Source organism: Phragmites australis, chromosome 1 (assembly GCF_958298935.1).
Source record: "Phragmites australis chromosome 1, lpPhrAust1.1, whole genome shotgun sequence".
Classification (NCBI taxonomy): Eukaryota; Viridiplantae; Streptophyta; class Magnoliopsida; order Poales; family Poaceae; genus Phragmites; species Phragmites australis.
This window is the reverse complement of record NC_084921.1, coordinates 49,046,090-49,061,426: the sequence shown is the minus strand read 5'-3', so window position 1 is coordinate 49,061,426 and position 15,337 is coordinate 49,046,090. Positions and strand designations below refer to the sequence as shown.

The window sequence follows — 15,337 nt, the reverse complement described above, 5'->3', positions numbered from 1 at the left end:
TAGGTAGAAAATAAGAAAGTATAACAAGATAAAATTTGCCAATTTCCTGGGGCAGATACAAACTAGCAGCACGTGATAAATGACGCCAAAGGCTTAACTGCTTAAGTAACAGTAAGCAGGAAATCAAGATCCAAAGTGACACTAGTAAACTACACAACATTCCTTTCGGGACATGAAGTGATGAAACCGCTGACAAAGTAGCTCGTGATTCAGGATCCAACTCAGAGCTTTCAACGACAAAGTAGTTCATGCATTCTTAAGAGCAAATTTAGAGATACAAAAGAAGTGATGGGCACTAATCTATGCTGCTCCCCGCTCAGGATCAACCCTGATATCATTCCTAAATTTCACCGTCCCAGAGCTCCTCATGGGTCTTGTAAACGCTCTGTGGATTAACAATGAAGTTGCCTCTGAGCAGCCTAACCTGAAGGTCACAAAATAAGAACATCAGATGCATTCGCAACATGTTATGAAATGGTCTCGCAAGGGGGAAAAAGCAAAAGAGGTTCAGGATAATAATGAGCTAGAAAGATTGAAAGCAAATCTAGAAATTTCTGCTGCACAACAACCCCCACGTTGGGTTCAACATTCGAAAATGCATAATGTGGTACTAATATTCTTCCTAAAACCTGTTATTAATAAGTCAAGAAAACTTCATCGTGACTTTGTGGATCAATGGGAAATTAGGGTGACACTGCATATAGTGAACAAAATAACTAAGAGGTACACAACACTGTCCTGACAAGGTCATGCGGCACGCAACAATGGTCATTAAACAGTGACGGCGTTACTCTCAAAAGAAAGTGACGGTGCTAATATGGTTCTACCCAAGGTCGCTAGTGCTGCCACTGAGAGAGAATAAAACAGTAGTCAATCCAGACTAAGAGGACATGTTGGGTTATGTGTCAGAGAACCTAATAACACAAAGTTGAACATCAACAAGCATTTATGTCAAACAAGCATCACAATACTCAAAAGGCAAAACTGAATAAACACACATTGTTCAAATCTTATAACTCATAATATTGAATTTGCACACCTTTTTTAAGAATTTAAAGGAAAGAATTATCCTGCAACAGCGTTTACAGGAAACAATTGGCAGCTAAGCCACAGAACAGGTAGAATAATAGAGGTATAAGCGGTGAGCCGGTGACGCAATGTTTATGCTCAGGGCACCATATATCAAGATTTTGCATGGCTGCGCAAAGAATAGAATTTGCACAGGCACGATCAAGGGATAAAAGAACAGGCAACAGTAACAGAAACGTGACACAGTGACAGTGATGCACCAAGCCCTAAGAAGTGAAGATACCCAAAAAGGGGGGGAAATCCTCCTACATGCTCTACTTAATTCTAGCAATTTAGCATGCTCCAAACAAGCACGAACTAAGTCTCTGAAGGATATTGACACATGGAGTTGTTTGTCAAGGTAAAGTAAAATCATATGAAACTTAAGAAAAAAACATCATACGATGAAATTTTGAATATCATCTTATCCTATAAATATTTTTAATTATCATCAACAAATATGCAATTTTATCCCCATTGAAGTATTCTAAAGAGTAATACGTGCATATTTACCTGTTTAATCTCAGAGAATTTTGCGAGCAAGTCGTCTGGAATAGACCAATCATAAACATCAAGGTTTTGTTTTATCCTTTCTTCACTCACACTCTTTGGTAGCACGCTGTGACCCATCTGAATGTTCCAGCGCAGGGCCACTTGTGCAGGAGTTTTCCCAAGTTTCTCTGCTATTGAGACGATGACCGGTTCTTTAAGGACATTACTGTTCATCCAAGTTGTGCCAGGTGAACCTAGTGGCGAGTAAGCCTGCAAAACACAGATATAGAATTGTAGAAACAAGAACAGAGTTTTTAACAGAACCAAACCAGGCCCTTTAGTGATATCGAAATATAAAAGTCTGATGCAGACTTACAGTGAGATGAACACCAGTTGACTGACAAAAGCTATGAAGCTTAGTTTGCTGCCAACCAGGATGACATTCCACCTGATCAACAGCTGGAGGTACACGAGCTACAGCAAGCAAGTCACCCAATTTCTTCGATGAAAAGTTACTTACACCAATCGCACGAGCTTTGCCAGCATCATATAACTTTTCCATTGCTCCCCAAGTAGCTGGGATGTCAGGTGAAATAAAGTTTTCAGGGCTGGTGTTCGTTCCCTTCTTGACTCTAAATGGCCAATGGATCTACAAAATGTACATATGATTAGAGATTATTTGTGAACACCATGCCAAACAGTTTCAACAGGTAATCATATAATTCTAAGGCAAAGCTATCAGAGAACAAATGTTGTTGAACAACGTTTTTTTAACGGACGGCAAAAGTGTTGTTGAACAACATAAAAGACGAGAATTATTGAACATATATAATCTTTTCTGCAATGTATTCAAGATGCCAAAGAAACAAACAATGGAAGTGACCTTGAAACAACAAACCAATTCACACCAGAAGTCATGAACACAACACCAATCTGTAGCAAAAGATGTAGAAACATCGATGGATGTAATGGCTAGTCACATAGAATTCTATATTCTTGACTAAGGGTGTATGACAAGTTTGGGAATAGGGGCCCACATATTCAATGGATGACAAGAGGAAACTGTATTTCCAGTTTCCAAATATAGAGTTACCACACAACAGACTGGCATGGATAACACAATTTTGCCAGTAATTCTGATAAACTTTTAAGTATCATGTAGTCCAGACCAATGCTCTTTGCTTGCTTATGAGCCTTTTCTTGATGAAAAGATTAAAAAAAGTAGCAATCTCCGTACTCACAAAGCAAGACATTAATAATAAACGACCATAATAGAGCAAGTCTAGTGCTGAAATATAATTCTTAAATAGGAAGATGCGTACAAGATAAAGATCCAAATACTCAAGCTGCAAGTCGTTCAAGCTTTGATTTAGTGCCTCAGACACTTCTTCTGGAGCATGATGATCATTCCTAAAAACATAAGCCATCCACAAATCACTTATACGTGAATGATTAATAACTTCAAGGCCTCTTTTGGATTGAATTGCGGGATTTTTTTCCCCGAATCCTAAGTTTTTTCTGTGAAATTGAATTGATTCCTGTGAAATTACCGTACCATTCCTGTGAAATTCCTGCGTTCCAAAGGAGCCCTAAACAGGAATCTACAGGAATATCACCAGAGATTTGAGCTTACCATAGCTTAGAGGTGATAAACAGATCTTCACGCTTCACTACACCCTCTTCTAATAGCTTCTGCAGCGCCAAACCAATCTGGATAGTCCAAAAATGGATGTCAGGCATTCCTTACTCCAATTGTTATGCAACATGAATCGAGACAACATTGCACACAACACGTCTTAGCCTCTTAGGGCAGGAGGGGCAAATGCTGCTTGTGAGCTGTGAGTGCCATGCCAATTTGGTCCGGTGCTTCAAAAGTAGTCCAAAATTGGCCATTTAATTCTTAAATAGGTTCACTATAAGTCCATATCGCATAGATGGACAGAAAAAAAAAATCCCAGTATAACTATATGTTGCTAAGATGAAGGAATATGATTTGCAAATTGCATAACTTGTAATCATATCCTAGTTAGTAGTTACCTCCTTTTCATTCCCGTAAACTCTGGCACAATCGATGTGTCGGTACCCCGCCTGCATGATTCGAAAACAAATAAATAGTCGCGATTCTCTAGGAGGAAGACAGCAGAAAAGATCAGGGAGAAAGGGGGCATAATCTGAATAATGGAGCACGTGCGGAGAAAAGGGGAAAGAAGTTAATGTTGTGTGGACCTTGACGGCGGCGTAGACGGCGTTGCCGACGACGCCGGGGTCGGACTGCCAGGTGCCGAGCCCCACCGAGGGGATCTTAGCGCCGGTGTTGAGCAGGAAGTGCCTCGCCATCGCCGCCTCTCTCTCTCTCTCTCTCTGGTTGCTCTGCCACGAGATTGGGGAATGGAGAGGGGCGCAGCACGGGAAGCAGCGGGGGTGGCGGTGGGAGGAGGGAGTGGTGGTATATAGGGCGGGCGTGCGGGCGGCGAGGTCGGCTCGGTGCGGGCGTCGGGCACCGGTGGCTCGGTCGTTCGGGGGGCTTCGTTGTGGTGGCAGTTTCTAGTTGCGACTGCGCCAAGTGGCTCGCCGGGGTTTCTGGTTCCTGCCGTGACAAGGCAGGCCACTACTAGCCAGCATGGGATCGGATCTTTGACAAGCCAAAATATCGCTCTGCTTTTCTCCTCTCTCGACATTCCGATCGACGTGGATTCCCTTTTTCAATACTTATTATTTTTAATTAAACATGTATATCAAAACATACTAAGAGCGGTATCAATTTTAAATAACAAAAATACTCTTAGAAACTAGCTCAAATATTTTTGAACTTACCGTAAATAGATGGGTAAGAGATATTTTGTAGGAATAAAATTAAAAATTATGTTTAAAAAATATGAAGTGATAAGTATTTGAAAATAGATAAAATTATCAAAAGCGATCAGTATTGAAAAACAGAGGAAGTATTATCTCCATTTTCATTTACCTTTTATGATAGTAACTTTAATTTTATATTTTTCTAAAAAAATTATAGATATCTAAAAGTTTCGTATCATTAGATTAATAGTAAAATATACTTTATTAATATTATATAATTTTAAGTATTTTTATTTAAAAAATATAAGGTCAAAGTTACTATAATAAAAAAAATAATTACAAGTGCTGAACCGTACCGAACTTTGTTCCTTATAAAAAAAAATAGTGATTTTTTTACAAAATTGGTTAAAATATGTGGCATTTCATGCATTTTCAACATATGTGCGCTGCAGTAAGATGCACGTAGATGTCCGTCAATCGCAACGGTTCTCAAGTCATACCCTAATGTTTATTTTTTTTCAATAATGCGCTATAATGGTTTTCACTTATTTATTCTCCAATGAAGCGTGCCCAAATATGACGGTGAATGTATCCCTAAGCTAGGGTTGATTAAGACTTTGTTATTGTTGCTGCTGCCACACACTCAGAAGACACCAGAGAGTCTCTTCTTTTCCAGTGAAGAAGCACGGTACTACTATAATAAATATATGCATTTAAAACAAGATGTCGAGGATAATACATACTCCCTCAGGTCATTCTTACTTGACGTTCTGACCATAGGGTCATACCTGCTGTCAGTGCAAACACGCGGTCGGGAAAGTCATGTATTCCTAACCTAAGGGAGTAATAAATAAAAAAATTGCCACATAGTTTGAAACACAATAATATTCAGACCAAGCATCTTAATTAATTAAGATAGGTACTCCAATCGACCCAAGAACTGCACAAAGCAACATCTGCGACACCGCCTTATGATGTTAAAAAAAGCTTCACAATTTCGCCTTCAAACCTAATTTTGAACATACAGGATTGACCTGAGTAGGAGCCACGCTTTCTCCGAGCCTTGATCAGATTGAGGATGTCACTCGAGAAATTATTCTTTTCTTCGATCTCCTGATTATGCTGCTACACGTAGATTGATGTCCAGGTACGAAAGTCTAGCATGTAGGTTGGAGCATGCTTGTCGTGAGTTTATCAATGGTAATATATCTAAGGTATGTCGGATGGTAGGTGTGTGTTCAGCGTTTTCAGTGGATGTTGTTGAGTATATGTGTGTCGAAGGAACTCTATAACACCAAGATTTATTTAGGTTCAGACCTCCCTCAAGATAATTGTAACACCCTGGTTTTATAATTTCCTTAAATTTACCTAGAATTTAAATACGGTTTAAATAAATAGAATAGGTTAAAAACCTATTTTCTAAAGTAAATTTATTTTAGCCACAGGTTATATCTTGTGTTGCATTCATGCTGAAACTAGGTATTAGGGTTTTATTGTGTGAAAAATGAGTTTTGACAGCATCAAGGTGCGCCGTTTAAATTTTGAAAAAGTTTGAAAATGCTTTCATAATTAGAAATCTCTTTTTTTTTCCTCTCTCCCGGGCCAGCCCGTTCTCTCCCTCTCCTTTCTCTCCCTCCTGCCTAGGCTGCACTCCGGCTTGTCTCTGCGCCCGCCTTCCCGCCTGGGCCGTGCCTAGCCTAGCTCTCACGCGCGCCTGCTGCCCAGTTGGCACCTCCCTAGCACCCACCTCCTCTCACCCTCTGACGCATGGACCCCACCCCCATCTCCTTCATCACGCCACTCGGCTCGAGTTCGAGTCGGCCTGGACCGTCGTCTCCTTTGCTGAGTCCCGCTCTAATCCGAGTTGGGCTAGAGTTCGTTGAGATCTCCCTAACTACCTACACACTGAATCGAGATCAATCCCAAACCCTAGGCGTTTAAATAGCGAGCTTAACCCTATCCGGCGAGCCACCACCATTGAAGCCCAAACCCCTCACCCACGCCACCTTCCCCTATAAAAGGAGCCCAAGGCACCCTAGCTCGGTTCCTCAATTAGTCCACCGTTCTTTGCCCTCGCTCTCGTGCCCTAGCGCCGCAGGCATCGAATTCTTCCTTGGCTCTGGTGAGTAGCATCGCCGCTCCTGTTTACCACCTCTGACGCTGCTCCGCCCTCCCTAACACCTTCTACAGCATCACAGGAGCATTAGGATCCTGCCGCGACTCTTCCCACCATCAATCCGCAGCCACAACCACCTCTCTAGCGTTCACCATCGCCTTCGTCTGCCATCCTTCGCCACCAACTGTCTTACGGTCCTTCTCCATCGCCTGTGACCCCTTAGGTGAGTTCCTTGTGCGCCACCCTCGCTTTTATGTCGCTTGTCGTCGACCCTAGCCCACTGGAGCGCAAACCTGGCCAAACTTCGGCGAGTACTCGAGCCGACGCTGCCGTCCAAAATCGCCACCGGTGATCAAACCCAGCCAAAACCCTCCTCCACCGTTGGATCTAAAACCAATGTTTGAGATTAGATCTAGAACATACCCCTTCGTTAACCAATGGAAATTCGCCATGTGTCATGTATAAACCAAGTCAACACAAATACTACCTCAGCCTGCTATTGTCAAGCCACGTTAGCAAGCCCATTTACCCAGTCGACCGGATTTATTTTTAATTCGGAAAAAATGTCACTTTTGCAAATAAGTCCTTGAACTTTTCTGTATTTACCTAAAAGCCCCTATCTTTTTATATCTTAGACCCTAAACTCACCTGTATTTACAATAAGTCCATGTCCTCTTTGTTTTATTCAGTATAGATCATTTTCTTTTTAATTCAACCCTAAACTTATTTTTAGCATAACTTTCTCGTTTTAGCTCCGATTTAGATGATTTTTGCATTCGTGTGTTCATAGCGACGTGTACTATCTTTTAGTACCTTTTTCATAGATGTTAGCTATTGTTTGGTATACTGTTCTTGGTTAATTATATTGTGTATTTCTCTGGTGTGATTCTAGAGCAGACGAGGAGCAGTTCGAGAATCTCCAGGACCAAGTCTTTGAAGAGTTTGAGAAGCAAGTTGAAAGAGACAAGTGTCCTTGAACATTTTGATCCTAGTTTTTTTCAAATGCGTTCTTTAATTCAAACATGCATGGTGTTAATTTTGAATCCTATTTACTTATAGCACCCTGTTCCCGATATTCCTTGTTGTTTAGTTGTTAGTAGTGGTTATGATGGGTAGCTTATGCTTTGGTTTGCACAAGGGTATGGATATGTTGTTAGTTAAATATGACTAATGAATTATGTAACTATGAGTTGAAAAATTCTTGTAATAATAGCAATATGGAATCTTAGGCCTTGAGCAAAATGGTATTAGTGATGGTGGCTATAGTTATATTGTTGGTTTGATATTTACTCAAGTGACCTAAGTAAGGACCGGTTCGTGGAGCGACAACATAAGAAGTATCGTTCCAACCACGAGACCTGATATGGGACATGTCTTGCATATTAATTAGTGGATTCTCAGCGTATAATGAGCCAATAGTGGTATAGTGGAAGGGAAGAATAAAATTTTCTGGAGCTACAAGGCCCAAGAGGGGGTTTCTGAGTGGTATGATGTCATTTTGACGGTGGTGAAACCTTAGTGAGTTTATTCTTGTTGGAAGGATGCTTTATAATGGCCTTGTAGTGATTTTTCAGGCGACACATCATAGGCGTGTGTTAAGTGTCTTGTAAATACGGTAACATGGAAATCATGACTCGTAGGGAAAGCTAAACAATCTTTGCAGAGTGTAAAATCTGATATATCAGTCGTGCTCACGGTTATGAGAGACTTGGATCCTCACATGATTAGTTGGAATGGGTTGCTTTGGTTTAGTTAGTTTGGTTGGTGGGTTGTTACCTTTGATAGGTATTAAATCAGTTAGTTTGGGAACCTGATGTGGTTTTCAAGTAGTTGGGAAACATATGGAGATGTTTTCAGGAGATGGAAGTCTAGTGATGAATGCCAGAGTTAAATATGATGCTTTTATAACTCTATGTTAGCACAGTTGGCATTTATGCAAATTTAACCTGTTATAACTTGTTCCTTTATTTAAGTTTACATGTCATTTATTTTCCACACTTGTGGAGTACGACATGTACTCACATTTGCTATTTTCATCTAAATGTACATCAAACGCTGCTCAGACAACGAAGGAGAATCAGACTACTACATTGATAAAGATGAAGATTGCTAGGCTGGTGGACCCCGATCAATTGCCTGTTAGAGATGGGAGCTTTGCTATGTTTTGCTAGTGTATTTTAGTTAAAGACTTTGAGGTCTTTCTATCTTATTTAAGTTAAACGTTGTAATAATGGCACTGTGTGTGACACACTGATAAAGTCGCTGCATGTATGAAATTTGATCCTGGCATACATGTGGTTTACATCTGGTTTTGTCCATTTATAAAATCGGGTGTGACAATAATAACTCTACGTCCTTTGTATTTTCTTATGAGTTGGATGATCTTCTTATGTAACAGGCATGGTCCTCCCTCTTTATGTAGTAGGACGCAAAGTGTACATACAAGCAAAATATGCCAAAATACAGTGGCTGCCCTATACATGAGAAATATAGCTACTCATAGGTCATCATTATGGAGGGTGGCATGGCCAACCTGCCCTGTTCGTCCTGCATGCCTTGCCCCATCCACCAACCACTGTCATGCCCGCTACATGCTCGTCATGCCTGCCTGTCCGACCGTCCTGCACGCATACCAAGCCATCCCATAGCATTAAAGGGTGCCTCTATGTCGGCCCATGACTTCACTTGCCAAAAGGGTGCTTGGGGAAGGAAAATGCATGAGTGAATGACATTAAATGCCGAAAGGGTGCAGGTTCATAAGCCAGGATCAGGAAATAGTTAGCCATGAATTTCCCATAGCCTCCCACGGTTTGCACTCTGATGGTGTAAATCTGAGGAACTCCTCAGGATTGGTCGAGCTATCATATTTTTCGGCTAGGACCGACCGGAACTTGTCCGGCCAGCACACCTCTCGTAGCCGGGCAGACAAGGCGTTGCACCCCGTCCCATAACAGGGAGTCGCTTGCTGATTGTTGGCGACGCACGCTCAGAGAGAGAGAGAGAGAGACATCAATCTCGCGGTCCTGGCAACTAGGTGGAGGAGTCTAACGCCTCCCTACAATCGGGAGGTGAGTTGTAGGGCTTCTTGCCCCTTTTCTGCTCCTGTCGAGCCTGGTCTTCCTGCTCCCAGCCAACCCTCTAGCCCTAGATCACATCGCAATGGTTGCGTTGGCAAAGAGAGTTACGCAAGTCAATGGATCGACTGTCCAAGTGCGGAGGGGGTTTTCAAGTACTTTCCATCACAGATGGAGGATAAGATCTTTCCTGCCTAGTGGCCTGCTGTGATTCTTGGCGATAGAAGCCTTCACCAGTCCCTACGACGGCCATGGTGTTCGCAGTCATGGTTTGGCTTCAAGCGGTCTCCACTAAGAGGGCGAGGTCGTGTATCTATGGCGCTACTGGTGAACCCTCTAGCGCGACCACCGACGGGTGGCTGAGAAGCATTCGCACAATCTGCAGATTCTATGTGGGCATCATATATCGCAAAGAGGGGAGCCCTCAGCGCTCTCATCGTGTGATGGTTTAGACGGCAACACCACCGAGGGTCACGCCCTATGCGGGGGCTGTATCGGAGTGACTCCTTGTTCAGTGCCAGGCCGATTTTCCCCTGGGCGCAAGGCCTGAGGCTCACTAACGGTGCTTGGGACACAAGGGTTTCCACTGCGCCCTACTACATGGTCTGCCATGCATACTTCATGTTGATTCTTAGAGCTTTTGGGCTCTGATTCGGTGTCCCAGGCTTGGAGCACACCAGGCTTATATGAGTTGTATCCCATGATGAATACCCCGTTGTGACCGGGTCCTCGAAATAGGGCTCAGCAGTTGCCATAGATCTAGCTATGGGTAGCCCAATCGAGTTATCAACACTTATTAAAACATGAAAACACGCCTCCTACCTGGCGCGCCAATTGTAGTGGGTTTGTCCCTGACAATATATCTAGGGTATATCGGACGATAGGTGTGTGATCAGTGTTTTCAATGGCTGTTGGTGAGTATGTGTGTGTCGAAAGAACTCTAGAACACCAAGATTTGTCCAGGTTCAGACCTCTATCAGGATAATAGTCATACGTCATGTGCATTTTCTTATAAGTTGGATGATCTTGTTCTGTTACAGGCCCAATCTCCCCCTTTATATAGTAGGAGACGAAGTGTAGACATAAGAAAAATGTCCTAAAATACGGTGGATGTCCTATACCTAAGAAAGATAGCTACTCCTAGGTCATCATTACGGAGGGCGGGTACGCCTGACCCAGCCTAGTCATCTTGCACGCCTTGTCCTATCCGCCAACCATCGTCATGCCCGTTGTGCGTGAGCTCGGCTGTCCCGCACGTCTGCCAGGACGTCCCATAGCATTAAATGCTACATGATGGGTCACACTGCCTCTACGCTAGTGCACTGTTCCGCTCGCTGAAAGGGTGCCTGGGAAGGAAAACACATGAGTATATGATATTAAATATGATTAGATTGGTTAGGTGAGTACCTGCTCCGCGACCAGCCCTTCCTGATCACGGAAATTTCATCTACGACGAAGGGACTAGTCGCGTGAGCCCCGCCTGGTCGCGTGGGAGGGCTATGGTTTTGAAAATATTAACTGTCAGTTAGCACTTGCCGGCCTGGACCCTCCTGACAGGGACCTTTATTCTTTACATCAACAATGCTTTCACAACAACCGAGATTTGCTAAGATCCTCAGCTCTAGCTACACATAAAAGAAGTATGTGTTTATTACTTGTATAATTATTTTGTTACAAACTTATTTGAAAATCCTACTTAGTATAAGCTAGCATATGACCACAACAACAATAAGAGAGTTTTGGGAGCATCAACAAAAATGGTGCATTTTACAATGAAAAATAATTAGATGTGTGGTGCATTAACTGTTCCTTTCTTAGATCATAAGTGTGTTCCTTATTATCCAAGATTTATGACTGCAAGAATTATCAAGTCCCATCCTTTGTTCAGGTGTGAAGCACTTGCAAGCCAGTGACGTAGGCTAAAGTCTACCGAGAAATTTACCATCCTTGAAAATACAAATGAATAGCCTTTGTGACAATCCACAACCAGAAACTAGGGGAGCGCAAGAGGAGGGATTTGGTTTCAAAGTTGACAAAGAACTTGACATCCATGACCGTGCTAACTCAATTGACAACGTCAGCAGGAGAGGGAGTGGGGGCTGTCGAGGGTGGTGTGGTCGCAGTGCACGACCCCAAGGCATTGGGGGAGGCTTTTGGGGATATATGGGAGAAGGGTATGAGTATGGATGAAAGATAATGATAAATGATATAAATAAATAAATTTAATGAACTTTAGAGACATTTCGTCATATAAGGTGATACATAAAGAACTCATGATTTATATTATATTAGTAGAGATTGTCTTTAAGTTCTTCACGCCGCTCGTCATTTGAAAACGTCTTGTCATTTGTGCAGGCCACAAGCGTGAAAAAAATATGGCTCGGTTGGCATCTGAGGCCATCTCCAACAGAATCCTTAAAACTTCATCCTCTAAAATACTATTACAGCATCCCCTATCACTATTGCAGCATCCCTCATTCCCTTCATCTCCAACAGAATCTCCTTTATTTCATCCTCTATCTTCTCTTTCCTATTTTGGTGTGTACTGAGCATCGTGATGACATATACTGAGCATCCCGTTGCACTGGTTTGTTGCAACATAAATATTAGGGTCTTGCAGTAGAAGGAATCGTGTGGAGGAAGGCTGACGGAAGCTTGCGGGCGAAGGATCCGAGAAAGTGGCTTGCAAGGGAAGGAGCACAAGTGGCTTCTCTTGGAAGGTTCGGTCGGGCACTATATATAGGTGCAAGAGGGGCTCTCATTTGCAAGCCACGAAATGGAGCCTCGTGCTGCATGGAAGCCGTACATGAGAGAGTTATGCTTCTCCACCGAGGAGTCCGATGAGGAAGATGAGTTGGTCCTAGCGACGCTTGCCGCATGGCATGCCGACGTCGAAGCTTCGCGCAGAGGGCCGTGGGGAGGCTCCGTCCCCGGGCACCGGCGCATCCGTAGGAATCGTCAGGAGGGACACAATCGATTGTACAACGACTACTTTGCTGAGTCCGCAGTGTACCCCGACTACATCTTTCGGCGCAGGTAACACTATTCTATTTTTTACGAACGGACGAGATATGAACTAGTTTTGATCCATCGCCGTGCAGGTTCCGGATGAATCGCGATTTGTACTGCAAGATTGTGAGGGAGGTGGAGGAACATGACCCGTGGTTCAAGCAAAGGAGGAACGCTGCCGGAGAGCTTGGGCTGTCACCCTTGCAAAAAGTAACTGCCGCTTTCCGTATGTTAGCTTACGATGCTCCTGCAGATTCTCTCGACGAGTGCCTCCGGCTAGGGGAGAGCACCATCATCGAGAGCATGCGGCGTTTCGTGCGGGCCATTGTCGAGGTGTTCGGTGACGAGTACCTCCGGGCGCCGACCGAGGAGGACACTGCTCGATTGCTGGATATGAACCAGCGTCGAGGGTTCCCCGGGATGCTTGGAAGCATCGATTGCATGCACTGGAGGTGGAAGAACTGTCCCACGGCGTGGTCCGGTTCGTTCAGGGGCCATGTCAATGCACCGACTATCATTCTAGAGGCTGTGGCATCGCAGGACCTATGGATTTGGCATGCCTTCTTCGGGATGCCAGGTTCATTGAACGACATCAATGTGCTGCACCGGTCTCATCTCCTTGACAACCTTGCTGGGGGAGTAGCACCGAAGGTACAATACACTATTAATGGCCACCATTATACAATGGGGTACTATCTTGCAGACGGGATCTACCCAGAGTGGGCGACATTTGTGAAACCCATACCATCTCCAGTAGGCCCGAAGCATCAACACTTCGTGGTGCAGCAGGCAGCTGCACGAAAGGATGTTGAGCGGGCATTTGGAGTGTTGCAGTCCAAGTTTCCCATTGTCCGTGGCGCGGCGAGGTTGTGGGATCAAGAAATCCTCAGCGACGTAATGACCGCGTGTATCATCATGCATAACATGATAATCGAGGATGAGAGAACGGAAGGTGCTGTCGACTACGTCTACGAGGGTTCGGGCGAGGACGCGGTGCCGTCTCACGAACCAACCCCCCCGCTTGAAGCATTTATGGAAAGGTACGGGCAAATTAGAAGTCGACCAACGCATCATCAACTCCGTGACGACATTGTGGAGCACCTGTGGCAGGTCGCAGGAGGACAATAGACCTCATGCCACCTTAAATAAATGTAATATCGTATCGTGTTTCATCGTGTTCAAATAAATGTAATCTCGTATCGCATTACATCGTGTTCAAAAAAATGTAATATCGTATCGCATTACATCGTGTTAAAAAAAATGTAATCTCGTATCGCATTACATCGTGTTCAAAAAAATGTAATCTCGTATCGCACTCATGCACGTTGCTCAACAGATCAATATTGGCCGATCCTCTAGATTCTGACAGCGCATAGGAAATGATCAGCAAACTTCATAGTACTGAACAAACATCGGATACAATCGGCCACAATGTAATAGTTCGGTCCAAAATATGCTAAAATAGGCAGTTAATACAAATTGTAGGTACTACATAGTACTGAACAGACAAAACTGAAAATCATGTTTGCTTAACAAGTCCCAGGCAGTAAAGGAAAAGTCTGTTTGCATGAAAAGTAAAGCACCAAAACTCAGGGGGCAGATTCAGCTCGGCGAGCTGCGATGATGCTTCGGCGAAGGCTCTTGTAATATGCCTGCTGGTCCTCGTCCATTTGCGAAATGTCCATGCTCATGATCTCCCTCTCCTCCCTGATTTTTTGCCTCTCCTCCTTGACCTTTTCCAGTTGGACACGCTCCTCCTCCAGGCGCAACCTGTGCTCCTCAATCCTCAACAGCTCTGCAAAGCGATCGGCGCGTTCCTTCTCAACTTTCTCTTTTACCGCAAGTTGCCTGTCGAACATCTCAAGCACTGGTTTTGTGACCGATGTTGATGAAGCCGAACCGCGAGCGAGGTCCCTTGCCTTGTTTCGGCCTGCTGGCCGCTTCTGCCGGCTGCTCCCGCTGGTATGCGTCGGCGTCGCACCGTCACCATCGATGCAGCCGGGGGAGGTCTCTCCCTCCTGTGTTGATGGTGCAGTCCTCTGCTTCTTGCGAGAAGACTCTGATTGCCATTTAGGATGGTGGCGTAACTCGGCCCAGCATGGCATCAGTGTGAACTCCCTTTTCTCCGCTGCCTGGAACATCTGACATGCAGCTGCAATCTGAAATTTGCCCACAACATATTAAATGGCACAGTACATATATTGAATGGAAACTATACATTCGCATTTAATGATGCATACCGTGTCGGCCTCCGTCATCCCACTCCTCCTAGTACGAAGGGCTTTAGCATAGTGCCCGCAGAATCGCTGCACCATGCCGTTGACGAATGTCCACCTACCCTGAAGAGACTTCTTGTTCCGAGTGGTAGGGAACTCCTTGTGCTCGTGGTAAAATGTCTCGATCCTCTGCCAGAAAGCCCCCATACTCTGGTTCGTTCCCACCACGGGATCCATACTCACGTTGGGCCACGACTTGACTAGCAGAAGGTCCTCCTGGATAGTGTAACTGCTTCCACGACCACATGCCGCTGGCAACTCGTTCTGTTCTTCGGACGTCTGAAGCTGCGTCCCGATGAAGTCATCCTGAGAGGGCGGCACAACATCATCCCACGGAATGTCATCCTCATCACCCCGAAGAAAAGGGGCATACTCCATACTGCTCCTGAAATATGGGACAAAGGCTATGAAATACATGAACCATGCACTTTATTCGACAAAGACAATACACAAAGACAGTAAGGAACATATGTTTTCGTTATATCAGTACAGCACATGAAATATGG

General features: G+C 44.2%; 2 protein-coding genes across 3 annotated transcripts; one reads left to right on the top strand and one right to left on the bottom strand.

Annotated features, from left to right (window-relative positions):
* On the bottom strand, positions 1-4,168 carry LOC133924474 (aldo-keto reductase family 4 member C10-like). 2 transcript variants are annotated; one of them, XM_062370027.1, is made up of 7 exons: positions 3,787-4,164; positions 3,598-3,648; positions 3,194-3,270; positions 2,883-2,970; positions 1,937-2,209; positions 1,582-1,830; positions 1-424 (listed from the first exon to the last, which is right to left on the bottom strand). In XM_062370027.1, the coding sequence occupies exons 1-7, from the start codon at positions 3,895-3,897 to the stop codon at positions 341-343; spliced, it is 933 nt and encodes a 310-aa protein (XP_062226011.1). In that variant the 5' UTR covers positions 3,898-4,164; the 3' UTR covers positions 1-340. The 2 variants fall into 2 exon arrangements, with proteins under 2 accessions (XP_062226011.1, XP_062226021.1); XM_062370037.1 differs by lacking the exon at positions 3,598-3,648 and having other exon boundaries at positions 3,787-4,168.
* Positions 4,169-12,264: 8,096 nt separating this feature from the next.
* Positions 12,265-13,683, top strand: LOC133885666 (uncharacterized). Its single transcript, XM_062325407.1, has 2 exons — positions 12,265-12,582; positions 12,648-13,683. Exons 1-2 carry the CDS (start codon positions 12,323-12,325, stop codon positions 13,681-13,683), a joined length of 1,296 nt encoding a protein of 431 aa, XP_062181391.1. The 5' UTR covers positions 12,265-12,322.
* The last annotated feature ends 1,654 nt before the right edge of the window (positions 13,684-15,337 follow it).

Excerpts from the sequence above, each read along its gene's own strand:
- LOC133924474 (XM_062370027.1), bottom strand. The coding sequence starts at position 3,897 with ATGGCGAGGCACTTCCTGCTCAACACCGGCGCTAAGATCCCCTCGGTG. Across the intron at positions 2,210-2,882 it reads AGTATTTGGATCTTTATCTT|ATCCATTGGCCATTTAGAGT; the intron begins GTACGCATCTTC and ends TACATTTTGTAG. Across the intron at positions 425-1,581 it reads AATTCTCTGAGATTAAACAG|GTTAGGCTGCTCAGAGGCAA; the intron begins GTAAATATGCAC and ends TGTGACCTTCAG.
- LOC133885666 (XM_062325407.1), top strand. The coding sequence starts at position 12,323 with ATGGAGCCTCGTGCTGCATGGAAGCCGTACATGAGAGAGTTATGCTTC. Across the intron at positions 12,583-12,647 it reads GACTACATCTTTCGGCGCAG|GTTCCGGATGAATCGCGATT; the intron begins GTAACACTATTC and ends ATCGCCGTGCAG.